The sequence below is a fragment of the Paramormyrops kingsleyae genome, chromosome 25 (assembly GCF_048594095.1).
Source record: "Paramormyrops kingsleyae isolate MSU_618 chromosome 25, PKINGS_0.4, whole genome shotgun sequence".
In the NCBI taxonomy this organism is placed as follows: domain Eukaryota; kingdom Metazoa; phylum Chordata; class Actinopteri; order Osteoglossiformes; family Mormyridae; genus Paramormyrops; species Paramormyrops kingsleyae.
In genome coordinates, this window is record NC_132821.1 from 26,164,747 (window position 1) to 26,192,554 (window position 27,808).

The 27,808-nt window shown below is 46.0% G+C and overlaps 1 protein-coding gene across 1 annotated transcript in view; it reads right to left on the reverse strand.

Annotated features, from left to right (window-relative positions):
- marchf1 (membrane-associated ring finger (C3HC4) 1) overlaps positions 1-27,808 on the reverse strand; it is a 31,296-nt gene that overhangs the window by 1,970 nt on the left and 1,518 nt on the right. Inside the window, exons 2-6 of the mRNA XM_023799356.2 lie at positions 7,727-7,777; positions 7,272-7,351; positions 5,321-5,947; positions 4,446-4,626; positions 56-203 (exon numbers count right to left, since the gene is read on the reverse strand). Coding sequence (XP_023655124.2) covers positions 56-203; positions 4,446-4,626; positions 5,321-5,947; positions 7,272-7,351; positions 7,727-7,777 — 1,087 coding nt within the window. The remainder of the gene's footprint in view (positions 1-55; positions 204-4,445; positions 4,627-5,320; positions 5,948-7,271; positions 7,352-7,726; positions 7,778-27,808) is intronic.

The window sequence follows — 27,808 nt, forward strand, 5'->3', positions numbered from 1 at the left end:
CTCTTGAAGATACCGAAATGTTCCTTTATTGGGGGAAAGAAAGAATGATGCTTACCATTTTCTCTGCCCTGTTTTATCTCCTCGGCTGTTCTGTCAATCAGCACATAGAGAGACCACACGACGCAGATGACCGCTATAATGTGGAAACTGACTGAGCAGAAGATCTGACGCCTCTCACGGGTGGACATCTGAAGTTTTTCCCACTGGAAGAGGACGGAACAAAACAATTCACAGATGAACTAGCCAAATAGGTCAAAGTTGAATGTAACATTACACTGCCACCTGGTGGCGTAACACCAGAAATAATATTTACAAGCACTGAAATAAACTCCAGGTACCCCTGTCACAGTGTCCAAGATGATAAGTTAGAAGATTGATGGATGGATGAAAAAGACTATTATCAAGTTCACTCATGCAAGTTCTCACTATTAGAAGAGGGGAAAAAATACAAGAAAGTGTTATAATTTACTTTGAGTGTTCATAACCACGGCAATTAGGTAAAAGGCAAGTTCTTTTAGAATAAAACAAATAGAGAATATAACACGTTTAAATGACACGGCCCTATAAGGTTAATATTTACCCAGAGAAACACGTCAAACACCAGTGTGTGCAACCGTTATGTCGAAAGTTCAAAAACACAAGACCAATGTTCCTTAGCATAAGACAGGGCTCTTGAAATCTGGACCTCGATTCCAAATCCAGGCCGTGTTTTCAGTTCTCCCATGGAGTTAGTTTAATAATTACTGATTTGGATTGGCTAGAGGCTTCACAGCTGGGTCGTGGGTAAAGGGAGGCTGAATAACCAGCAGGGCTCGGACCGTGATTTGAACAGCCCTGCTGTAAGAGGAGTTCATTACACCCGTAAAAACCCACAACCTGAAGCTTCCTCACAGCCACGGCTAAATCCCATCTTTTCGGATAGCCGAATCTGCCCTAGAAGGCGTGACGGATTTACACCCCAGACGGCCGCTATCGCTGCTCTCTGACTCACCACCACCCCCAACCCCCCACCCCGGGCAGATCCCAGGGAATGATCTACTCCAGAAAAGGCAGCGTAAGCCAGACATACCACTGAAACGTCAGGAGTGAAGGATTTTCCCAGCTGTCTCCTTGCTTGCTCAGTCATATACCGATTTATGATAAAATCTGAATTCAGTCTACAGCAGGGGTGGGTAATCTTATCCACAAAGGGCCAGTGTGTGTGCAGGTTTTTGGGATAACCAGTAGGTCAGCTGCTCAAACCCAGGTGTGAGTACTCTTCAGCCAATCAGGGAGTTGTACCCAAAACCCACATACACACTGGCCCATTCTGGATAAGACTGGTCACCCCTGGTCTACAGTATGGAGCAGAAGTGAAGCTCTTCCCCTCGTCAAATTTCTGCTTAGTGCAGTCCTTTGTATTCGTTCACTTCTTTTAACCGAATTGCGAAATAACATGTATTCTTTTAAAAAATGCTACATAGCTGGACTAATAAGCTTGGTCTCCATGGCGATAGAACTCCAGCGCCAGCCGCCAAGGGCCTCGGGTCGGCAGCCCAGCTGACCTCGATCAAGCCGGCGACTTCATTACACTAACTAGGGTCAGCTGGGTGCCTTTGGGAGATTTCAGGGAGCTGCTCTTTGGTGTCACACTGCGACGTGTCGGTTTATAGCTACTCCTTTGCATTTTTAGTGTTTGTGGTGTTATGCGTCAGCCTTTCTTAAAGGGAACTTCGCATTTTACCTTTGGCCAATGAAGTGCTTCGGTTTTCGTTCCTTGATCCTCTGTTTGATCTCCCCGCACAACTGACCACAAGATGCGGTCACGCAATCCAACATTTAGCTTTCAAGATATTGGAGTTTATAAGGGGGAGACGGATAAACAAAGTGTACTATGTATGTATAGACAGGAGTGTATGCCACTGTTGATTTTTGCAAGAATCCAACACACGTTTGACAAGAAAAAAAAAAATCCTATAAGTTCACAGTTTAGAAGAATATATATCTGTAATATCCGAAACTATTATATTTCACCAAGCAGCGCAGGCAAACAAGGATATGAGCACTTCAGCAGAAACAGCAAATAAACACAATTCACAGAACCCCAAGAGTTAAGAAGAACCTTGCCCGCTATCAGACAGACCGTAATCAAAACAGAGAAGTGGTAAACACTTCTTTTTTCTGGAGAACTGCGAGCGCTGGGTCATCATTTATTACTTTACATTTTCAAAATGATAAGTCTAGCTGAAAGTGTTCGTCTAGTTGAGCTGGATGCAGATCCTTCAGAGTTTAACGCTTTACATAACCGTACGCGGTGGCATTTGCTAAGGAACACAAAAGCAACGCAACGATAAAACTACGCTGTCGTTCCCCTTTTTTTACAGAGTGCTACTCATTTCACATACCTTCTCCAATTCAATACTAAGTTCTCCTTTCGGTTTACTTAGTCCATCACATATTTCCCTACGATTTCTGATATTACAAAGACAGAAACCAATAAAATGAATCATTCTTGAGTTTAAGACTAGAATCCATTGATTTTCCAAACCCAGTCAATCGTTATTCCCCAGTAATAAACTGCAAAATTCACAATATATAAAATAAAGAAATTAAATAATCCAATCCAGAGAAATATGAATGTGACAATCCTGAACTAAAATCTCGTAGCGGAATATTAGGGATAAAATCTCCCATTAATCCAAAAAAAAAAAAAAACTGTTAATGTACTTTTGAAAATTTTGACCTTGCATATACCTGTTGATAACATAATGCAAATACAATAATATTGTAAATGTTCCTATGGAGACAGTTCCTATGGAAACGGAGAACAACTACAGTGCAAATCAAAGACTACCCTAGAACTGCGTGCTCCAAATGAACCTGAAAGGGCCCTTCGGCGTGGAGGCCTGAGTGACCTCTTGAGTCTCTCTTCTCCCCATGCATCTGTTACTAAACAACACATCAACATGAAAGGTTAGGGTTGTGACCTGGTTTACAGCGGGACCTAGTTACTGTACTCGTGCACATGTGTGACAAGTTACGGAAGCATCATTAACTATGCTCAGGGTAAGTGTTTGGAAGACGGATGGCCGACATTTATGGATGTGTCGATGATCAACTTAACTGTTTACTTGAAACGAGGTCACAAAAAGTTAATACGCATTTTACACACTCGCCACATTATGCCCATCATGGTAATAGTTTACCACTTCTTTAAATTTACATCTAAAACAATTATCTGCAGAGTTACTAGTGGCATATTGATGAAACTTCTGGAAGGTGAATTCATTGTAATTCTTGACTATTTTAAAATAGTACCTCTGTAACCATACAATTATCCAATTTTATTTTACAAAATTATCCAATACACGGATTTCATGCAAAATAAAATAAAAAAAAATAGTTTAACATACTTGGACAAATGCAATCTTTTGCTTCCGGTCAGTGTCATTTTTCCAAACACTACCTTCTCCTGTTTCAGCTTGATTATGTTAGCTAACACCTTTTAATATAATTATGAAACCAGTTTGCATGCAATTGTTTGGTCTTTTTCAGAAAGCCGCCAGTATATTAAATTACATCATGTAGAACCAAGTGAATCTACATTCATCAACGATTCCCTGAAATCAATACAGCATATCTGTTCCATTCTGCATCAGCAGGGGGCAGCAGTGTGCTGTTTTCCTTCAACAAAAGGCAGCTATCTCAGCTGTTTCCTGCCTCAAGATGAAGGCGGTACAAGATGTTTTTGCTTTTATCTTAGATTCACTCTTGTCAATATCGTTATCCACTTTTCATGGAACATCAGGCCAAACATTCTGAAGCAGGGCTAAGGGCTTAATGAACTGTTTTAACAAGCAGGGCAGACTGAACAGCAGACACTTGCTGAAACCTTTGATAAACACAAATACATATTTTCAGACTGTTTGCTTACCTTGCCCTCCCCAAGTAAAGCACCATGTGTGCCTGACCACAGCCCCCCCAGATCCATAGCCCCACACTGCAGGGCTCTAAACCAGTGTTTCTTAACCTGGTTCTCCGGGACCTCCCCCCCTCCCAAACAGTCCATATTTTTGCTCCCTCCCAGCTGCCAGCCATTCAAGAACTCTGAGTACCTGGTATAGGTTAACTGGGAGCTGGAAGGGAGCAAAAATGCAGACTGTCTGGGGCTCCCCGTGAACTGGGTTCAGAAATGCTGCCTTAAACCATGCAAACATCTAGACCTCTAGACCCTCAGGCTCCAAAATTTCAGGCCTTGCCAGATCCCCAAGATCCAGGTCCCCAGTTCCAACAGATTCACATGCCCTGAGGCCCTCAGACCCCCAGTACCTCAAGCCCCAGTCCATCAGGCCCTGAGACCCCCAGGCCCCAGATCCCCAGGACCTCAGACACCCAGATCCCCAGGATCTCATTCCCCCAGACCCCCAGACCCTCAGGCCCCAGGACCTCAGACCCCCTGACGCTACCTTGCGCAGCGGCTTCAGCTGGGTCTCCATGATGAAGTCATACTTGCAGAGCTCACAACAGCGTGTGTCAGAGCTCTTGATCCACTGGTGCAGGCAGTCGGGGTGGACGAAGCGCAAGCTGCCCGTGCAGCGGCACGGCGTGATCAGGGGGCAGTCCTCGTCGCCCTCGCAGTGGCAGATCCTGCAACGGCAAACGCAGCCATCACACGCAGCTCTCGCCTTCAGGTGGCTTGGCACAGTTCCACCCCGCTAACCTTTCCCACAATCCACCTCGTATCACTCAAAGCTCGCCGACTGGTTCCATTACTCAGTGTTCTGGCTGCCCAGGCGATGCCGCTGGTTACCACCAAAACGACTTTAGAGAGTCATTTTCATAACCGCACATCCCATTTTTAATGCTTCATTTAATTCAGCTGCTCCACAAACTAGAAACGAAGCATGGGGTTCATTTTCTGTATGATCATAGAGATAAAAAAAAACACAAAGGCACAATATAAAAATAAATTTAAAGTGAAGACATAAGCTTAAAAGAGGTCACTGCTGTGGCTTCCTGGGCTTTTCGCCTGCTCCTCTGGCCTTGGGAGGGGGGAGGGGGGGGGGGGGGTCGACGCTCCATTTCTGTTTCTGAGTTTCAAAACCTGACGCTGAAACGGGAAGCACAAGCAGCTTGGAGGTCTGTGGGCCCCAGAGGACGTTACCGTCAGACATGTGAACGCTGCCCGGCAGCTGGGGGGTGGGGTGTGACGAGCGTGACGAGCGTGACGGACGCTACGCTCTCTATGCGTCTCTGCTGCTGGCTTCCAGGTCCCTGGCCCCCTGACGGGGACAGGCAGCTCCATTTGGGTCGAGGTCCCTGGGGGCCACGCCGCACTGACCTGCACACCTCCGCATCGTCGTCTGTGTACTGTGCTGGGCCACCTGACCTCCTGGCCGAGGGGGCGGCTTGGTCCTCAGTCCCCGAGTCCAGCTCTCTGTAGCCCTTGCAGATGCGGTCCTCCTCGGCGGGGCTCCTGTACGTGACTCCGCAGCCTGATGCCTCCCCCTGCGGCTGCTGCTCCTCCCTGCTAGCTGAGAGTCCATGTCTCTTCTTCAGGCCACCCTGGGGGGCTCGTCCCCGGCCCCCTGCCGATTTGGGGCCCGCAGAGGCCAGCTCGGCGCCTTCCCCCTCTGTGCTCCTCTCTTTGCTGCGCCCCCTGGCCCTCCCCCGGCTCCAGATCCAGCTCCTCTCCTGCCTCCGTTTCTCCTCTTCCTCCTCCTCTGAGGAAGAGTCCGACTCCCGACGGCAGATGTTACAATGCCCGGGCGGCTCCTTGCAGCTCCTGGAGGCCCCATCGACTCCCCGCGGCCTGATGGGGCGCTCGCAGGCTCGGCAGAACTGCTTCTTCCTCCTGTGCCTCCTCTTAGCCTGTCTCCCAGTGCAAGGCGCCCCCTTGTGGCCTGGAGTCCCATCAGGTGTGTGCAGCTTGAGGACATCCTCCTCCAATGCTGGGAGAACCCCGAAGCTATGAGGAGCAGCGGCGGAGAGGCAGGAGCGGCGAGAGGCGGCGGAGAGGCAGGAATGGCGAGAGGCGGCGGAGAGGCAGGAACGGCGAGAGGCGGCGGAGAGGCAGGAACGGCGAGAGGCGGCGGAGAGGCAGGAATGGCGAGAGGCGGCGGAGAGGCAGGAGCGGCGAGAGGCGGCAGAGAGGCAGGAGCGGCGAGAGGCGGCGGAGAGGCAGGAATGGCGAGAGGCGGCGGAGAGGCAGGAACGGCGAGAGGCGGCGGCGGCGACATGCAGACATGGAAGATGAAAAGTGGGAAAAGACAGGATGAAGAGAGAACCAGACAGATGCGGGTAGGAAAATAAGACACATAAAAAACAGAGAACACAGTGGCTTCAGTTGGGCTCTGCAGTGGCAGCTCCGCTGGCTGCCTGCTACCGCTAAACCAGTGCGGTTTACAAGGCTGCTGCTGCGAGAAGCCAAACACACAGTACTGTGCAAGCAGCCAAAGATGTTTAGAGCTTTACCTGGGTAGTAAGCTTGCTTTTGCTCAGAACAAAAACACAGTTTAAGATTAGAATATATGCAAATGTAGAGATACACAATAAACTAACAAGAATTTCTTCAGTTCTCCAAAAAGTCACTGATCTCTTGCCGGACGGCTAGATGAGCCCAGCTTCAGCTCACAGCTTCAGCTCACAGCTTCAGCTCACAGCTTCAGCTCACAGCTTCAGCTCACAGCTTCAGCTCACAGCTTCAGCTCACAGCTTCAGCTCCCAAACCTCTCCTCGGGGGCACCTCAGCCACTCCATGTATTTGTTAAATTTCACCAGCAGCTCACTCAATTAATTCACGTAATTAGTTGATTGGCCAAACAAGGTGTGCAAGTGATCAAGTCAAAAAGAATATGAGGGTGCATTAATCTGTGGCTGCTGTGACTTTAGCAGAGGTTTTGAAATGGCTGAGCTGACCCCCTTTGACAGACATAGTACTGTGGTTTTACTCAAACAGGAAGATCATTTATTTTATAATCTGAGCAAATATACATTTATTACCCAGATAAATAGCTGTAAACATTGTCCTTGACTTCCTACTGCTTTTGCACAGTACAGTACGTCCCCAGCGGCTTCAGATAGTATCTGAAATGAACATTCTGGAGCAGGATCAGATATTATTGAAGCTCAGTTTACGAGGGTGGGGGTTGGGGAGAAGATAAACAGAATGCTTAAGCAGAGTACGAAACTTGATGGAATGACCAGGAGAAATGTAAATAAAGCCCAGGCAGACAGACAGAAGAGCGACATGGGGAGATTTGTGACGATGACAGGGCTGTTCAGAGACCTACCTGCAGATATCCTGAGAAGAGGAGGTGACAGAGGTGCGGGAGACGCTGTGGGGGCCGATCCCCGTCATGGAGCTACTCGCCTGCAACGACCAGTCGTACAGTGTCACTCTCGTCCTCCAGCACGACGACTTCAAGAAGAACTCGGACATGGCGAGCGACCGGCGCAATTGTCAGCCACGCAAGAATACAGAAATGAGTACAGTGAGCACGAAGAAAGAACTAGGTGTGGAACAATAGAAAGTGAAACCAGTTACAGGAAGTCTGCTCTGTTTACACTTTAACTCTTGCGCCGCTGCCAAGAATATCAGAGATTTCCTACGCAAATAAATATCCTGGTTCAATGAACACGCAACTTCTCTAAACACATTTTCTGAGGATTTGTGTGATATAGAAACACCAGCTGAAATTTCTCCATAACGTCGTGGTCATATGTGGTGCACGGGGGTGTGCTGTACCTTGGAAATGTTGCTGGTTCGGCTTCCTGAACGTCTGGGAACTTTGTCATTCTGTCCGGGAACAGAGAGGGCTTCGTCAGATCTACCTCCGACAGGATCATGAAATGCACGGGTGTCAAACTCCAGTCCTGGGGGGCCGGAGCCCTGCACATTTTTGGGCTTCCCATCATTTAACACACTTGATTCAACTCCTTGTGCTAATTACCACACAGCTCTTGAGCTGAATCATTTGTGGTGGAACAGGGAAAGAACTAAGCTACACAGGGCTCCGGCCCCCCAGGACTGCAGTTTGACACCCTTGATGAAATGCAAATAAAAACGGACCCAGCGTGTCTGTCTGCTCGCGAGCCTCTGCAACAGACGGCGACATCTACTGCGCAAATTAACTGCGAAGCATGATCCAGTTACGGGCCCTCGTAGGTGAATTTCTTACCATTTAAGCCCACTGCTGGGAAAGCCCGGTTCGATGGGTACCGGGGCCGCTTGAAGAATCGCCAGTTTGGATGTGTGCCATCATATGAACGTGTGATAAATCGAATAAGTGACCTTTGGAGGAATGTGCGAGGTTAAAAACTAACTGTGCTGCAAAACTGCGTTTAGATCCCATCCTGAACAGATCAGGCCACTGAGGCGACCAGAGACGCCCCATAGAGGTGTTGTTGAGGCCCTCAAGCAAATATAATTAATAATGTATTTCAGATCTTATATTTACATTACAGTGTTTCCCCTACCATTATATTAGGGGGGTGCCCCCCCCCCCACCCAAATGGCACCTCCCGCGCCTCCCTCTTGAAGGTCAAGTTAATTTTATTTAATTTTATTTTCTATATAGCGCCAGATCACAGCAGAAGTCATTTAGGTTTTCCTTTCCTATACAACAGGTCTATATATTGTCCTTTTATTAAACAAGCTAAATAGCCTTATGTTATTTATCTTATTTACACAGCAGCTTGTCATTTATGTCTCTACCTGGTCGTGCGTTTACAATTCTCCTCTGCTCTCAGTATCATGCCCCGATGTGCGCGCACAGATAGTGCACCCACATTAAGGTGAGCACACTCCCACCAGTGAACAGAGAGCCCGCGTTGGAAAATATGTCGTGTCAACCATCTGAAAAGCAGACAAAAATATCTGCGTTTTCCATTGCCCTGACAGTCCCGGTCAGCAGTGTAAACTGTGAGAGAGACTTCTCAACCATGAACAGGGTAATGCATACGTTTCACACGTTTTCTGCATTAAACTATCACTATCTTAAGCTATCAGCTATCACTTTTAAAGCCTAACAGTTAATGTATTTGCAGGTCAAGACAAACATCCGCGACAGGCTGCAAGGAGACCATCTTGCAGCCTGCATTCAGATCTCAGTAAATGGGCCAGATGTTTCTGACTTCCCATATCAAGAGGTTCTAGAGATGTTCTTCCAGAAGCCCAGAAAGATACACTGCAGTGACAAGCGCTGCACACTTTGTGGATAATTGTCATAAAAAGAAATGTTCTGATGTTTAGGTCAGTTGTTATATTGACTGCTGTCATTAAAAGAAACACATGAACACCATGAATCCTGCTGGTGTCCGTCTGCCCCCCCCCCCCTTGGGGAAACACTGCCATATATTTGAGAGAGCAGAGTCAGCCAGTCTGTGTAGCAATTGGGGGTTAAGGGCTTGTTCAGGAGCCCGACGGTGACATCATTCTGCTGACCCTGGGACTTGAACCAGCGACCTTCCGATCACAGGCTCAGAGTCCCAAAACCCACTCAGCCATACACCGTCCCCTGACTGGAGGACACATACTACCAAAAAATGGTTAAAAAGCAAAGGTAGAGTGTTTTATTAATAGTGTATAAAAGTGATGTACAGAGAAGTTAAGTGCTAAATACAGGGGTGTGGCTAACTGTTTTTTTGGGGCGCGTGCGAGAAGGCATCGTCTATTGAGAAAGGGTACTTGGAACATCCTAACTGGATGAGCCACAACCCCCACCCCCCAGTCAATGTGCCTGTCTGCACACCCCCCACACAGACATCACAACAGCTTGTTTTTCCATCTCCCATAACATCTTCCATGAAGGATTATCCAGTATAAAATGGAAAGATCTCGGAAAGATACGGTGCAGCCTGGCCAGGACGGCCGTCCGTCACACGGTGCACGCCATCGGCAGCGTAAAACACAGGGAGGATACGCGAACTCCACATACACAGCTGGGCAAGGGGATTCGAACCCCTCCCGAGCGCGACGGCCTGCAGCTACACCCCACTGAGCCATGGGACCTCACGGCCAGTTCTAGCCTGCTCCTATTGGACGCCCTGAATGCTGGGGTGGGGTCTAAACTGGATTCCAAAGGTAAGCGCATTTCACAACAGACGGGGGAGGAAACGTTCCAGTCAGACTGGAGGGTCGACTTCCCCTGCATCAGTTCTCAGAAAGCGGTGGTTTAGCGCAACGTCGATTACGGTCTGGCTAAAAGCAGCAGAAGGGAAGTAACAATAAAGTACGTTAATTATTTTATAGATAAATAACAAACCGAGCAGTTACTACGCAGCTTCCATCAACCCTCATTGTTTGACCTACTCCGGCAAAAACCCAAACCATAAACAGAGCCGGGCGCTACGTCACACGACCGAAGCCGACGGTTTCCAGGAAATAGCTGCTACTCGCGAGCTGACGGGACGCGCGTGGGCAAGATGCTTCTGGCAGGCAGGAGGAGATCCGGCTGCTGGCAGAAGACCGGCAGGCGTCCGTGGGGAGCAGTGACATCGACAGCCTGCGCTTCTTTTCTTTCCCCTTTTGTCTCATCACCTCGAGTCATGCTACGTCTCGGGGGAGGAAGGAGGGGAAACGAGGTCTTGAAAAATAGCGTCAGATCTGCGCAGATGACAACAGAAGTTGCGACACGAGGGGCTCTTAATGGGTTCTTTTTGAACCCCCCCCCCCCCCCCCCCCACATCCCACAGATGCTCTCTCGCTTTGCTGAAGGAACGAGCTCCGAAGGTGCTTGCTTTCATGCTGCTTCCTGTACATTTTTTATAGTAGGCCTCTCTCCTCTCCCCCCCCCCCCCCCCGAACATGCCAAGAATACACCTTTCACACTAGCCCCCATCCTATGCCAAGTGTGAAAGACAGACGCATTTCAGGACGAACACAGGCTAAAAATGAATACCGAGGCTGATTCTCTGAAAGGCCAGATGACTTTCTACATTTCACTGCTTAGCTGATGCCTTTCTCTTCTACGGCAGCCTATTTTACTGCGACAACTCAGCTTAAGTGCCTCGCTCAAGGATACTACAACAAATTCCGCTGGGAATTCTGAACTGGGATCCTTTGAGTTATGGTTCTATGTCGTTAAACACTACACTACATCTTCAGGCCCTTTGGTACGAGATTTTATACAAGGTAAAAGAAAATGGCACATTTCCCTCCAATGCATCATATAGGTTTAAAATATTAAACAAGAATAATAAAAAGTTATTGCCGGAAGTTGTAACAAAGCTAACAAGTTATACTGCGGATAATTCGCATCACATTAGCATTTCCTGTACTCATAAATACTTCATATGACAGTCTGCTATTTTTTTTTCTTAAATAACTGCCCCAGGAGTAATTCTGAAAGGATTATTTGAATCGTAGTGTGGAGTGATTTTTAAAACGAAAGGCTTACATTGTGCAAATGATTAACTGAAATAGATTCCTGATGATCGTCCTTGCAGGAGCGAGAAATGCTAATTCAAACCGCCAACTCAGTTTAGCTAAAGCAGTTGGAATGCATCTGTGAGGGTATGGAACCGATCAGGGTCGCACCTGCCATCGTAAAACAGGCCCAAGCGACGGAGGCATGGGTATTTGTCTTGCAAAATGTGCAAGAAGGCTCAGGGTATCATGCAATTATCGCTATATTTTATTCCACGTGCACAAATTCAGATGAACGATTAGCGTAAACGGCTTAGCTACGCGCTAACTGTCGTATCCTTTCTTTTTGATTCTGTTTTGAAGGGTGAAGAAAGACGCTTTTTGGGGATGTTTTAGCCTGAATATAATGGGAAAAATACAGCCTGTCAGCTAGAAGCATTCAGAAGTGAAAACGGGAAGGCGATCCATCAGCAGGTAATATAACGTTTCAAAGACGACGGGTCCCTAACCCTCCCCCCCCAGGGAGATCCCATTTGGGCTATAAATCCTGTCACATGACCAACTCTGCGCAAATCCAGCCCTATCCTGAGAACCGGCATTGATCTGTCATGAACAAATAAGACTGACAATACGTTGGCATTGCAACATAATTATGATACCAAATGGAGTATGTGCATTATCATACTTCGATGTGTTCCTTTTGCGTCAGGCCACAGACTTGTACTGCTTCACAGACGACAGTTAACAACCTCCAAAGTTGACAGTTATCATGCAGGTGGGTTATTAAAAATTCTGTTACTTACTGAGCGTCTAATATGCTCAGTAGCCAGTGTATTAGGTACACCACCGGATAAAAACAATCCACCCTGTGCTTACAAACAGACATCATGATCATGATGCAATCATGTGACTCATAGAGCATGCAAACTGGATAAAGCCACCCGGTTACTGTTTGACAAAGCTTTAGAATGGGAAGCGCGGCTGATCTGCGAGATTATGAACATGCCAAATTTGGTGGTTCTGACTTCTCAGAAACAGCCACCGTTCTGGGACTCTCACACACTACAGTGTCTAGAGCCTAAAGTGTGATTAAAGATGGTCTGATAAAAACAGATGCAGCAGACAGCAGCTTTGAGGGCAGCTTTTTCATGAGAGGTACGAAGGGAATGCCCAGCCGTCAGGAAGGCTGCGGGGGAGAACACATCACAAACTCCATACGGGATCCATTCATTGAGGATTTCAGTCTGTTCTGTAGGCAAAAAAGGGAATCGAACCCGGGACTAGGCAGGTGTAGCTAATAAACTGGCCGATGAGTGGGTACAGTTTAACCGGCCAGAGTTAGCGCTGAGGAAATGAGACGAGTTTAAAAACAGAGCTTGCACAACACAAAAAAATTCCTGTCAGGATTCGCCTGAGCCGTCCAGAAGGTAAGCGTCGCCATGACAGCTGTCAGACGTGCTGTGATTCACAGGAGCGGCATGCGTTTGGAGAACTGGAGAACCGCCCCTCCCACCTTAATGAGGAACAGGTGGAACTGGTCCTGAGGATCCAAGCTGTGAGAACTTTGGACGTCTGCCCTACAGAAAATGCTTTCCTTTTCAGCGTGGAAGACCGCACTCCTTTGTTTTGTCCTCCTCGGTGACACAGCCGAAAACGACTCGTCATAAATAAAATCACCACGAAAACCACACACACACACACACACACACACACACACACACACACCCTGACGCTGCATATCCAGCTGGCCTCCCCAGCTGAAGCAGAAGTTTCTTCTGAGAATCAGACTCCTGTTCCCCCCACACGCTCCGCCTGCGCCTGCTCACTCGGCTTCAGCTTCAATCCCCGTCACTCACTTTTCTTGAGATGCACCATAATGCAGGGTCCCAGGAACAGCATCCAGGCCCCGGAGTCTTGGGGAAAGACCCGCGAGCTCCGACTGGGCCGATTCTCCCTTCAGAATGCAGGTAACCCTACCTCTCAGCATTATTAAATAAAACACTAAAGGCAGGAGCTCGTGGTCGCAGCTGCCCCCCTTATTCTCCTTTGAGGTAGATTCTTAAACGAAAGAAAAAAAGAAAAAAAAAAACACTAGGAAGGAAACATAGGATGCTCCCTACAGAGCCATGTTATTGACCTTTCACACAAAGAGCAAAATAATCCAGAGAGTGTGATAATAATGCCTACCGTTTGCATGCCTGGAATGCCAATGCCATGACTAAACCCAATTAAAACTCTCAAGGGGTTCCAAAAAGATAACATATTAAATCAGTGCTTGTACAGATATAATGCTTACAGTAACCATGTTGTACAGTGTATCTGCCTACTGCATGATGCACAAAACGCAATAATTACCTACACAATCTACGAAATAGATTTGGACATTTGGACACAATGTATAAAAGATTCTACTTCATACCATTTGCATGATTCGATATTTTTATTCTGCCGGCACATTATTTAAACAGGTCTAACGAACCGCTTTCTGTTCCCCCATCTGGGACGACACACATCTTGATTGTGCTCATCATCAAACCACCTGAATTTTTTTTTTTGTTAATTCAAGGCACATGGGTCACAACAGTGCCATCTGGTGGTCTACCTGGGTAGTGCAGCTTAATTTGTGACAAGCAGCAGGCATCCGAATAATAATGATGATAATAATAATAATAATAATAATAATAATAATAACAACAACAAGATACTTTATTGATCCCTGTGGGGAAATTCTCTTTGCGCCTCCCCCAACTTGCTCTCTGTAGGTGAGAAGGGCAGCCACCTGCAGCGGCATCCAGGGGGCTGGGGGTTAAGGGCCTTGCCCAAGGGCCCACAGACATGCTGAGGCTGGGCTTGAACTGGCAACCTTCTGATCACAGACACAGATGCTTAGCCCACTGAGCCACACACTGCCCCCGAAAAATTCCACAAGATAGCGTTGTGTCACCCAGAAAATCCCTCGCTAACCTTTCTCAATAAAATACATCCATAAAAATTATGGAGCATTATGCTCACTTTAGTCATCTGTAACCTTGCATGCATTCAATCAAGGAAACAAATAAATTACAGTGGACAGCAAAACGCTGAGGGAGAATGAAGGAAATAACAGGATGAGAGATGGGGGACACTGGGGGAATGATCCAGGACCCCCATGCCATGCCTTTCAGCAGATTTAACAGGCATGAGCGAAGATGAAAAAAAAATATATTATTCACCTCCTAAAGAAACGCAACCTTCAAACGTTATTGAAATATCCCTGAAGTTAAAACAGAGGGAGAGGCATTTCTGAGGCGAGTCCTTCCCCTGAGTAATGTAGAAGTTAAACCTAACATCTATTAGTAAGATGGCATTTTATAACTACTTTCCTTTCATCTGCAGATAAGATGAACCGAAACATTAATCTTTCATCCCCTCAGCCTGGCACCTGAATGGCAGGAAACAGCCTTGAAGAGGCATTTCAGCCAGACCACAGTAGTCGTCGTCTTGCGATCCCCCCTTTCACCTGCCAGAATGCAATCGCGCTTACTCACGCTACACGTAACACTCAGGGTAAAGACGGCATCACTTCCTGGTCTGGGGTGAATCACTGCTTAGTGGCCATTAGGACCAGCAGTGACATTAAGGTACACACTTAGCGAGCTGGAGTACTGATACACATACACGGCTAATTACCAAAGTGCGTCACGCTGTTTTTTTGTTAATTAGCATAAATTGAAACTAAATACAACAGGATGTGTATACTTGATTCACTACCAGTCGCTTAAAAGCGATCAGCCGTGAAAAGACCCCAAAGCATGACGGAAATGGAAACCTTTATTTCGAGAGAGAGCGAGATCAGTACAGCTTAGCGTGACACATTTGGGTTGCCGCAAATTGCCGAGTTGGAAATGGAAAATAAGAGGATGCATAATTCAAACCAACACAAGACTTTCAAAGTCGGTACGCCTGTTCAGGAATCTTGTTTTTTTTTTTTGTGCAAGAAATATGGCTACTGGTAAAGGCAGTTTGACATCTGTTCTGAGTTTGGTTTTTTTCGGTCGGGTTTAAGCAAAGCTTTTCCTCTCTCCAGGTGGAAATCTAGTTCTGTCCTGAAAATGCCATCCCTGCACTTGCTCCACCTCCTAATCCTCATGAGTTTTAGAACATTCCTGCACAGCTCTCGGTGAGATCACCCAGTTTGCTGAAATCAGAACGACAGAAGGCCGACATGCAGAAGACGGGGTCCGTATCAAACCTGGGCCTGATCCTAACTCAGACTGAAGAGCATCGGAATATTACCACAATGAGAAGAAGAAAAAAAAACAAGGAGCAGGCAGGTTTCCGGAACATGTAGCTGGAACTGGTGTCTCCTGGGCCTGCCAAACAATATGAGCCATCCAACAAAACGCCAATTTAGCTGTGCACATTGCCGAGACAAAACAGAAGGTGCATTTGCATCAGGTGAATTTTACAAAGTTTTACTAATCATGGGCTGGTGTGTGGCTCTGTGCCTGTGAACAGAAGGGTGCCAGTTCAAATCCCTTGGCTGGCAGGGTGATGTCACCACTGGGTCCTTGAGCAAGGCCCTTAACCCCAGCTGCTCCAGGGACCCCAGCTGACCCGGCTTTTTGAACCTCACGGGTACACTGCTTTGGACAAAAGCATCTGCTAAAGAAATATAAATCTCGATGTATGCATGGAGGCGTCAAGTGACATACTTAAGCTATAATCACTGAAATTACTACACTGATATTACTCAGGGACATACTAAAGGTATTATTTCAGTGTAGTCATTTCAGTGATTATACCTTAAGTATGTCTCTGAGTAATTTTAGTGTAGTCATTTCAGTGATTATACCTTAAGTATGCTCCCGAGCAATTTCAGTGTCCCTGAGTAATCATTGAAATGACTACACTTGATAGCTTATGTCCCCGATTAATTTAAGTGTAGTCATTTCAATGATTACTCAGGGACACTGAAATTGCTCGGGAGCATACTTAAGGTATAATCACTGAAATGACTACACTGAAATTGCAAAGAGACATACTTAAGGTGTAATCACTGAAATGACTCAGGGAAATACTTAAGGTGTAATCACTGAAATGACTACACTGAAATGACTCAGGGAAATACTTAAGGTATAATCACTGAAATGACTACACTGAAATTAATCCCACAGAAAATGCTATGTATCCAAAGTCACCTCTACTCACACTGTGGGGAGTCTTGGTGGAGGTGGATCTAAGGTCTCATTCTGAGAACACCTAAGTTTATTTACCAGCCACAAGGATCACTCTTAAGAGCTCTGAATCCCCAATTGCTGTAAGGCAAGTAGGGCGAATTTATGTCAAGTGGATTGGCTGGTGTACGCAGCAGAAAGCCAGCCAATCCCGGCCTGAGAGGATAAAACCAGTTTGCATGGGTGTATGGGTCTGCCTACATGGACGACGCCATTTTACTCCATGTAGAAGGCACCTGTTTACTAACAAGCCCCCAAATCGTTGTTTATCTGTAATCACACACAGTGGGTATCAGCTGCTCCGCAGGATGTCTCATTGTGTCGCTGTATTGGATAATGGAGTTACATGCTATGGACGGCAACCTCACATTTGAATTATCTGTCCTATGCTTAAGACCAGAAGCAAAACAAAATCTAGGTATGCTGCTCTTCAGATAGGCAATCTGCAGGGCCTTGCCTTTCAGTACTATAAATTCTTTGCAGGATTCAGCAATGGGGGGGGGGGACGACGACACTGACCACAAAGTCACACTCGAATGCCTCTTCGCTTTAGAGGTTCTTTTACCTCTTAGGGAGATTAATTTATTCCGAAGCCCTCAAACCGTGTCGTAAAGTCTCCATCTGGCTCCTCCAACAAGTTAGTCTCGAAGGAAGTGCCGGGGTGATTCGCGAAGTGCCTCTGGATCGACGGAATCAAGCGCTGCGGTGCTCCAAAGAGGGGGCCTTTGTAAACCTCACAATGAGAGCGAGCCAATCGTTGCTGGCCCTTGCCCACAGAAAACGAAGCTCAGGACCTGCGGGGCATCGCTGCCGTAATTGTCTATCCTTCTGCTGCCAATCATTCCCTGACAGGCTCACAGCAACTTCGCCGGCTTTGTGCAAAGGATCTGCCTTCAGTACCTAACACCCCATCTGTCGACTGAAGCTTGTTTCCCCCCCCCACAAAAAAAAAATGAATTTATGAAAGTTAAAGTGCATGGAAAAAAACTACCCCACCCACGCCCCCATATCTTAAGAGAACCACATCAATAAATACTGACATGGGGAAATGTGGGCTAAGCCTCATACGGGTTGGCAGCTGACGTGCCTCGAAGCAGCTATGTCAAATTAAACCAATTAGCTACGCCGGGCTCAGTTCAAAGACGTGGTCATGACTGACGGCAAAAAATATTAATCTGACCTATATAACTTTAGAGATTAAAACGCGTTTTAACGCCATCTCAATGTGAGCGTCTATGTGTTTATGTCCAGGGGAGTTTATAATTAAAAAGGATGGAGATTATGAACCATCATCTTGTATTTTACAGCTTGTAACTTTAAAGGCTTTTATCATTTAGGGACTAAGGTTACAGTACTGCACTTCAGGGTATTATGTAGGTAAATACTGCACAGAGGAAATCAGTCTCACTAAGCTTCCTAATTGGTTGTACAGCACCAATCAGGTCACCTCCTTGAAACCATAATTATCTATGGTTTGAACTGTATACGTCTGTGTATCAAGACGACCCGAAGTCACTCTCATGTAAAAATCTAGCAAATTTTTGAAATGTATGGGTCCAGCCATCTCGTAGACACCAAGTGAGTGCAAATGCGAATGCAGCACGTGTGGTTTCCACCATACAGCAAGGTAGGAGCAAGTGTGGAGTTGCTTTGCTGGTTAAAGAGTTGGTGATCTCTACCAAATCCATGGCAATCTCAATCAACGTGACTTCAAAAGGTTGGGAGGACGGTTCTTCATACCTTAGCAGACGATGATCCAAAACACACCTAAAGAGCCATGCAAGAGATATCAGCAACACAAGGAAAGGGAAACAGAACTCTATCCACTGCCCAGTCTCCAGACCTTAATCCCATAAAACTTCTTGAGGACAAACTGGACAGAAGAGTCAAAGCAAAGCAAACCCACAAGTACTCCAAGTCTCTGAGAACTGCTGGGGAGCAGATGGGAAGCAGTGTGGAGTAACTTCCTGCCGCACCTCGTTAGCCAAATGCCTCGTGTCTCAAAAGCGGTTATCGCGGTAAATGATGCCCGTTTTGAGGAATTCAAGATAGGGAGACAGGTTTCGGAACGTATCTCCACTACATATATCTGTATTGTGCTTTTTTGCATATTCATGGGGGGGGGAAAAAAAAACAAGCTCAGACTTTCGACTGGTACTGTAACTAGGAGCGCTGACGATAACACAAAGAGATTCTGGCTGTTTACTATCGTTTAACAATGTGCGCGTATGCAGAGCAAAGTTGGGTATTAATTTCAGCAAGCTAGCCTTGAGCACTGCGGGCTGTTAGCACGTTGGCAGCTGGCTCTCGGCACGCCAGCATCCCCCTCAGCTCCTGCCCCAGCTTATCTGCAGTGTCATACTTTCTCGGTGATTTTGCGCCTTTCCTTTGCCGTCATGCCGCTGGTGCATAACAGTGTATCACTTTCAGTCAGTGGTGTCCCCCCCCCCCCCCCCGGCTCCAGGCAGTCACTGACGTGCAAATACCGGCACTAAGAAAAGGTGTATTACTTATGACTGGAAAATTAATTTAACTATGCAAATGAGAGAAATGGTTTGGCTTTAGTGGGTAGCTGTCTCATGTGTCCAGGGTTAGGGGTTAAAATACCAACCTATGCTCTATATCTGTGCCACTTACATCACTACTTCATTCGGTCTCCTCCTTCAGGTAGACTAGGTTCTGTAATTTTCTGATGATGTGTGTAAGTGCCTTGTAACACACTGGTGTCCTTTTCTAGGTGTTCACCAGCCTAGGTCCTTGTATTAGGCTCTAGGCCCCTCTGCTCAGGATGAATGGTTAGAAGACAAATCATAAGGGGCGATTCTAGAAATGTATTTTTAAGATGGGGGGGGGGGTGTATGAGAAGGGCTGTAATTCATACAAAGAGGCTTACCTTATCAGCAGCCACTGATATGTTTTGAATTGATGAGTGACGGGAGGGTGCACTTCGGTGGGTCAATCAGCTTTCAGCTGGGGGCCAGGGTCCCTGGGCACCCACCCCCGTGTATCACACCGGTTGATTTTATGAGAATGCATTGTACCGAGAGAATGTGTGAATTGTACACCACTGAACCACGAAAGAAACACTGCAAACACGCTAATTATAAACACTTAAAACGTTAACAAATAGCAACGAGGCTAGCTGCAGAAATGCATCTCCGAAATAAGAACTGGCTGGAGCTGTGAGAAACAGTGGTTTCCCTGGAGAACTGATTGTTCTCCTGCAGTCGAAATGAACAATGAGCCATCATCACAAATGCTCACAGGCCCTGTCCATGATGTATTAAAATTCCATTGCCTTGGACTCTATTCATTTGGACTCAAGAGTCTTGTTTCTCTAGTTCCCTTCAAATCTTATTGAGCACTATTGTGTCAACTACAGTTAGTTAAAGCCGGAGGTACCTTTGTGCAAATTACAACAGTAAAGACAAAACAACTGTTACCTTGTATCCAAAGCTGGAAAGAAATATTTTTTAATTTTTATGAAAATTATTTTATAAAGTCTGATTACTAATGATTAAAGCTAAACAATACAGAGAATCACTGTGCTAAATATTTTACTGCACACATTTCAAGTAATTCTCACTTCAACATTTTACCCTTCCTCTTTTTTGTGATAATCAGGGACACCTGCTAAAACCAGTTATACTTCACACAGATTTTAACTGGGGGATGGGGTGGCCGAGGTTTCTATAGCTACAGAAGATCACATTGTAGCTCGTCAGTGGTTTGCTAATCACTTCAAGCCAGATTCCCTCCAAAACTTCTTAACACAAGCCTGGATCCACTTTTATCAGAAAATAGTCTCACATACCACGTCAACTCACAAGTCCTCCCCCGGTTTTAGGTTTGTTTACCAACTCTGACTGACAAGATAACACATTAATGCAAGAGTGCAAAAGTTTAACAATGATGCTTAGCCACTGAAATGTTTCTATCGTGCATTTCTCGTGAATCAGACAAACCTTTTCCCGTTTCTTTAAATGTCAGTACTAATCACATTTCACCATTAATATGGTGAATGAAAATGTAAAATGTCACAGGAATCGCTTGGCTTGCTCACTGTGCTGTGGAGGCTGCCTGACGTTTAACAGTGACATTCAAATAAAAAAATAAAGAAGCACAACTGCTATTTTACTAGCTGAATTATTGACGGCTCAATAGTTAAGGTAGAACCTCACATCCCCATGGCTGGGGGGGTTGAATCTCATCCGCAGCTTTCTGTGGATTTTGTTCACCCTACATTAGTGTAATTTGTGGTTACTTTGATTTGTTCCCACAGGCTAAAAACATACATTTAGGTGTATTGGAGTCTGTGATTGAGTTTGCAAGTGTCCCATCCAGGACGCTGCCATGCCATGTTCCGTAGACTTGAATAAGTGATGAGTGATTGGATGATTAAAAGGGAATAAAAAAGTTCACTATTCTTATATGTTATGGTGTCTCAGAAGTATAATTGGAAATTACAGCTTAATGACCCAATTCAAACGCTTATGAGTAACACTCATGACTTTCAACCAAACCAGATCAAAGCATAGCTTAGAACAGCCAGACTCTAGAAGCATGACTTTAATTAGGGCTGCACGATATCACATCGCGATATTTATAAAACAAAGGAGATAAAATGACCCGAAATAAACCATAGCCACATAGAACTTATCTACCAGCAGAGTGTGTCAAATAAGTTGGTGGAGTGGCTGCAAATGCAAAGCAGTGGCGACAAATGCGATGTGATTTTTGTGCATGCGCACGATATATTTGCTCATCCATAACTTTAATCAGGCAGAACTAGCATATGTAGTTGACAGATGATGTTCTTAAAGCATCAGGACGCGTTATGGGACAAACAAGGCCTCAGAGCTACTCAGCTATTGAGCTATTCAGACCAGGTTCAGGTAATCAGAGGAATACCTGCGCTTTGCAGAAAGGAAATGAGAATTTAACTCAATGGAAGGTCGTACGCTAATATAACACAGCTAATTTGACGCCTGTGTCCGGTTTCGGTGTGGATTCTGCCGCTCTCTGAAGCTTTGGGACCGCAGCCAAATTAGGTGCGATGCCTCTTGCTGCGATGCCTCTTGGCCGCTCCTCTTGAGCCGTCTAACGAGCCGACAGCAGGCCCAGGAACGTGGACACGGACTGCAACCTTGTTAATGCGTGGACTACGTGCAACCATTTTAAAAGGGGGGCAATTCACCCAGTTATCAAGTCATAATCACATCTTTATACATCCCTCTCCCCAACCCGATGAGCAGCTGTCATCTTTTTAATGTCTCTGGCACTCACGTCTCCCCTTCCCCCAGCCATTAATGTTTTTTTTTCCTAAAATAGTATTGCTTTGGCTATTGTGGTACTTCTGCTTGATTGTGAGCATGCTCAGAAGACAAGACAATATTTGCAGGCTCTCAGTCTTGTCCCCCAGTCCCAGAAGGCCCACAGTGATATTTGCAGCCAGCTCAAAAAAGGACCACTTGTCTCTCAAATCCCCATCAGTGTGGCATGCAAAGAGAGATCAAAATATATAGTCCATTTAATAATTAACCTGATGAAACAAGGCTTAAATTAAGAAAAGTCTTTAATCAACAGTGCATTAACAAAATAGTCTGTTTTAAAGGTAAAAATTAAAAAACTAAACAATGCGTTATATCTACTGTTTGCTGGTAGACAAACAAACCCAGTCATTTTGCTAAAACTTCTTGAGGATGCCCCCTAGTGTGCATTTTTGTCATTTTATTTATGGCGCACTGTAGAACTACAGCCAGCTCCTGCTGGGTTAATGGACACCCCAGCGACGCGGCACATGACATCATTTTGCCATTAAGCTTTTAGCTGAACCCACCTGGCCCAGAAGTCTGATATGGACTGTAATTAGACTTTAACTACCGGTTGAAATTTAACGACTTATCAGCGGACGCCATTCGGTAAAGGTCTTTTCGGGAAGCAGCAGCTGCCACGGACCATCTATTTGCGGAAGCAATTATTCAGCGCTGCCGCAGAGCCTCGGTGACGAATGGGATTCCAGGATCCCTGACGGCAGTCTTCTTGTTCTTCAAGGCTGTTAGCTCGCCGTGGGCTCCTGGCACTCCCTTGTACGGCACAATACTCCTCAACAGGCATGATCGCACCAGGTCTAGCAACCTTGTACCTCAAAGGCACTCCCTATAGAAGGACGGTGAGTAGGCCGACCGAGTCCGAAGCAGCGTTCTCATTAGCGAATAAGCAGGAACGTCTCGCTCCGGCGTGACATTCCGCCACAGCCTTCAGCTCACTGCCTGAACATCAAAGGAGGCTGTCGACATTCTACACGATGCCCAGAGACCGGTAACAGCAATTATGCACAACAACTGCATACAGCATGCTTTAAAGCATTCTTAAAAAGCACTTCACAGTAGGATAAGTGATTCTCCATAAGTTCAGCTACCATCACTTCTGCCAAAGGCATCTGGCATCTTATCTCAGCTGAACTGAATCCGCTGTCCACATCCTAGGCTTTGGACCGGATTTGGTGTTCCCACGGACCGTTAACTCTTCTATAATGCCTCCGTGGCAATAACGCGTATAGGAAAATAAGTGCCGCAGCGTGGAATTCCGTGAATTAACTCAAAGAGAGGCGACTGCTTTATAAACTATTAATGCATTCACTACTTCTAATTCTCACTATTTTCTCCAATGATGCACATCTCACAGGATTAATTTAGACAGTGTGCTGACAACACGTACAGATATTCACGACAAGACACATATTTCAGAGTCACCACCTTCCCCACTCACCAGGGATGGCGATTTAAATGCGACTTCTGTCCGTGCTTTGCATGCTTCAGCATTTACAGACTGAAATCATCGCAATATCACTGCAGACAATGCCTATCAACCTATTAGACCAGGGGTACTCAAACTGCAGATGCTCGAAAGGCAATTAAATCCACACTACACAATCAATGAATCAATGGACACCCCCAGAATTTATATATTTTTTGTGAGGCAGTGGACCTTGCCTTTATCGTTGACGGAATTTGGACCTCAAGGAAAAATAAAATGCACCCGCGCATTAGGATATATATGTGACCAGCTAAGGTACCAACTCTGCAAGCCAATTTCACTTTGTCTTGCATGGGGGGCAGAGCTTGTCAAGGGGGGCAGAGAAGTGGAGCTTGTCAAGGGCACCAAAAGTACTTCCACCAGTACTGGCTGCAAAGTACAGCCAAGGAGAGGGACTTGATCCCTGATCTGCTGCCCAAAAGCAGGAACCCTACCCACGCACCAGGATCAACATACTTCACCTTGCTGTACAGATCCACCACACACCATTCACACCGGACCTTCTACGGAAGGTACATACTTGTACTGCAAAGCCCAAAATGCACTGACCTTAACCGGATGACCAACTGCCAAGAACGTAGCCTCTTAACAAGGATACAGGGATCACTATATCATCCAACCTCTTATTCAGAACACGGTCTCACAGTAAACTGGAAACCCGAACAAAACACCAGCAGCCTCTCTAAAGTACTACGGAAAGCACATTTTGCATGGACACTCAAGTACAGTGGAGCTCTCAGCCACACACAAGGAAATTATGTAGCGTAAGAGAGAGTTGGCATTATTTATAGGTTAACTATGCCCTTTAAGGGTCTCGGGTCTGATTGAATCAAAATGTGTTTGTGAGGCGCCACAGGATCGCTGCCCTAGAAAGACACAGGACGGCGTGTCTGATTAATTAAAAATCCTCACACTGTTGGCACCAGTGGAGAGGCGTTTAAATTACCGCAGGATAAAAAGGCGTACGAGCTCATTTCAGCGGAGTTTAACGGCCCCAAACCTCTGCGGGGTAAAAGCTGTTTGATTACAGCCGTAAGAGCTGCTCGGCTGAAGCGCGAACGGCCGCCATACGGCGCGCGCTCGGAAATGACCGAGTCATTAGCGCGCGGGTCGCGCGTGGCAGTCGCCAGTAAGTCCTCGGGCAGGCGAGTGACGCGTAAAAGAAAAATTAACAGAATAAAAGTAAACGCGGTAACAAAAAATAAGACCTGGAAAATAAGCCTCCCTTAGGGAAACCATGAGGCATCTTACGTGGATGTCGATGTTAATAAAGCAAAAAGGCGGTCACATCCTGTTGTTTCCAGGCTTGCCAACTCTCACGCATCTGGCGTGACACTCACGCTAACAGACTCCCCACGAGCATGCAATAAATCTTATGGCAATTCTATATTATTCTATTATAAACCTAAAATTAGCTACATTAAAAGCGTTGGGATAGTTTGCAAACCCTACAGACTATTTACAAGGTAGTAAAACTGTTACATATATGTAAATGCGTTTACATATGCGTGCCTCTCACGCCAGCCAGCTGACCAAAGTCAGCAACCTTGGCGTTTGGAGCAACCCGCGTGGGCGCGTGACTGAGCGACGTTCCTCGCGTGGCCATTTTTACCCAATCATCTTACACGCTACCCAAAGGCGTCACCCAATAAACATTCCTCATTAATGAGACGTAGAGCGGGTAGCTTTTAATCACACTGACTGGGAAAGTGCCGCGAAATTGAAACAGGTATTTAAATGGTTGGAAACAAAAAGCATCCAAAGATGATGAATAGAGCAAAAACGGAGATGCAGAACGGGGACTGATGTCATGGAGAGCCCTTCGGGGAACTGCGGCACAGACATTAAGAAATGCAACAAACAAACAAACAAACAAATAAATAAATATCCGTTCAGCAGGATATTTGCACCGCTTCTGCAAAAACTGACTAGCCGCTGCGAGGGTGCACATGCCAGGCCAATACCTGTGGGAGGTGCTTAAATTACTCACAGTGGGGCAGTTTTATGCTTGTCAATTGTATTTGTGGGCAAGCGAACATTAATCAAAGGTGAAATGTATGGTAAGCGCGGGGCAGCTGGGGGATCTCGAGTATACGGACAGCGCGATCGGATAAGCAGGCATTATGGATGTCGGGGGTTTACCGCGCCGCGCTTGACCCCGAGTCACCGCACTGCCTTCCATTCATTTGGACGGCTAAATATGTCCAGCCGGCTCCTCTGTGCGTCATCCTTGGCTTGATCTGAATGCAAATGCCAAAAGCTCGAAAAAGTAATTTCAAAAGAAACAAGAAAAGACATTCCTACTTTAACACCCATATCTACCCATATAACACCCATATCTATCTTATTCAGTGTAGGGTCAAAGTGAGTCCTGGCATTCGGAGGGCAGTTGGCAGGGGACACCATGGGTTGGGATGCCAGTTCATCACAGGACACACATGCTCACACATACATGCATAATATCCTCCTGAGATCCATCAATTCATTTTTGCCCTCTGTAGAGGACATAATGATTTTGCTCATATCTCTCAGACTATACATGCTACTGTTACATCCTGTTGTTCCTTAATGTGGACAGTGTGGGCTTAAAAATGACATCACATGTGGGGGTGTGATCTTGCCAATTTCCTGTCAAATAAAAATCCACCTATCCATTTGCTGTAACTGCTTGCCCTCTTCAGGGTTGCAGGGGAGTTTGGAGCCTATGGGCGCAAGGCAGGGAACATCACAAGACACAATCACACTCCTTTCACTAACACATGCACACCTACGGGCAATGCGGTAATTCCAATTAACCTCAGCATGTCTTTGGACTGTGTGGGGGAAACCAGAGTTCCTGGAGGAAACCCCATAATGCCAGAGTAAGAAATTCACACTATACACACACACGGAACACGAGTGGAGATTCAAACCCCGTTGTGAGGCAACAGTGCCAACCACTGCACCACCATGCCGCTCTAGCAAATCAAAATTTGAACCAATAATTTAAAAAAATAAGAGGGGGGGGGGGGGGGTGGTATTGGCAATTTTGAGACACCAATATAACTGAATGTTCTTGAACTGTGGAGCAAAGCAAAATATCTGAAGGAAAACAATGAAGATCTGGAGAAGACGTCACAGCTCGACGAAGCTCCAGTGGGATTCAAACCCACAACTCTGGAGGCTGTACTGTTACCCACTTTCTACATACGAGCACACCAAGAATTTCCTTTCATGTATTAATACTTAATTAATCACTGTGATTGATAATGTGGTGAATGAGATTATGGTCTACATTAGTGGACTTAACGAATACAACTTTTTATATTTATAAATTCGGCCAGTGCTTTACGATGCTCATTCTGGTACATAATAATGTGTGTTTCATAGGAGAGCTACGGGATGATGTAACCACTGAGTCATATCAGAGCGCAGCGGATTTGGGTTAAAAAAAAAAAATTAAACAACCCATCATTAGGCTGAGAAGCTCATTTTAAATTCCCTGCTTTTTATCCCCAACTCCAAAGAAGCATCAGTCCCTATCGGCAGTATGGCAATTTTGGGAGGACGAGGCTGATGTTGTCAAGTGAAGCTAAGGGGCCACCCACGGTGTCTGACCCCAAACCGCGCCTACCGCCCGTCCGTGCCGTAAAACACCAATCTCATTATTAGTACCGTCACAGCGCAGAACTTACACTACATTCTGAAAATATAAGCCACACATCTCCGCACACTCCCCATACGAGGATCTTCTTCAGAAGCACCGCAAAAATCCACGCAGTTATCCATTATCGTTCAATGGTCTTAAATTTAACGCCAGCTCATATTTCTCCCCAAGGCTCGCAAGTCATTTCCGTGGGTAAGAAAATTGTTTTCATGGTCGCGTCGCACCCCAGGAGAAGACGGCGCAGTGGGATCGTGACTGATGCCGTTACTATAATATGCAAATAGATCGGGGGAAATAAACTGTGACATCGATCATTAATTTATTTCACCTCCTTATTCGATCAGAATTGCAAACAGGCATCTATAAGCTGCTTACCTTACGGTTTGTGCCGTTTCAAAAGTTTCCTCTATAAACAAAATTAATTATGCATATATAAATACATGCTACGAGGGAGATGATGTTCTGCAGGGGCGGGGAGAAATAACTTATATATCCAGGCACTTGCAACCATCCAACTTTTAACTGCTTATGTAGGTCAGGGTCATCGGGGGAGGGGTGGGGGGGGGGGGGCATTCAAGGAAGCATAGGGCATATGGTCGGGTAGAGCACGGACAGGTTGATTGTGTATGTGCCCTGCAATGGACTAACACAGACAAACACTACAGGAAATATAGAGACACCAATTAGCCTAACCACAAGTTTTTGGACCACAGGAGGAAGGCAGAGAACCTACAGGAAATCCGCATGACAAGGGGAGACCATGCAACAAAAAATCCCCAC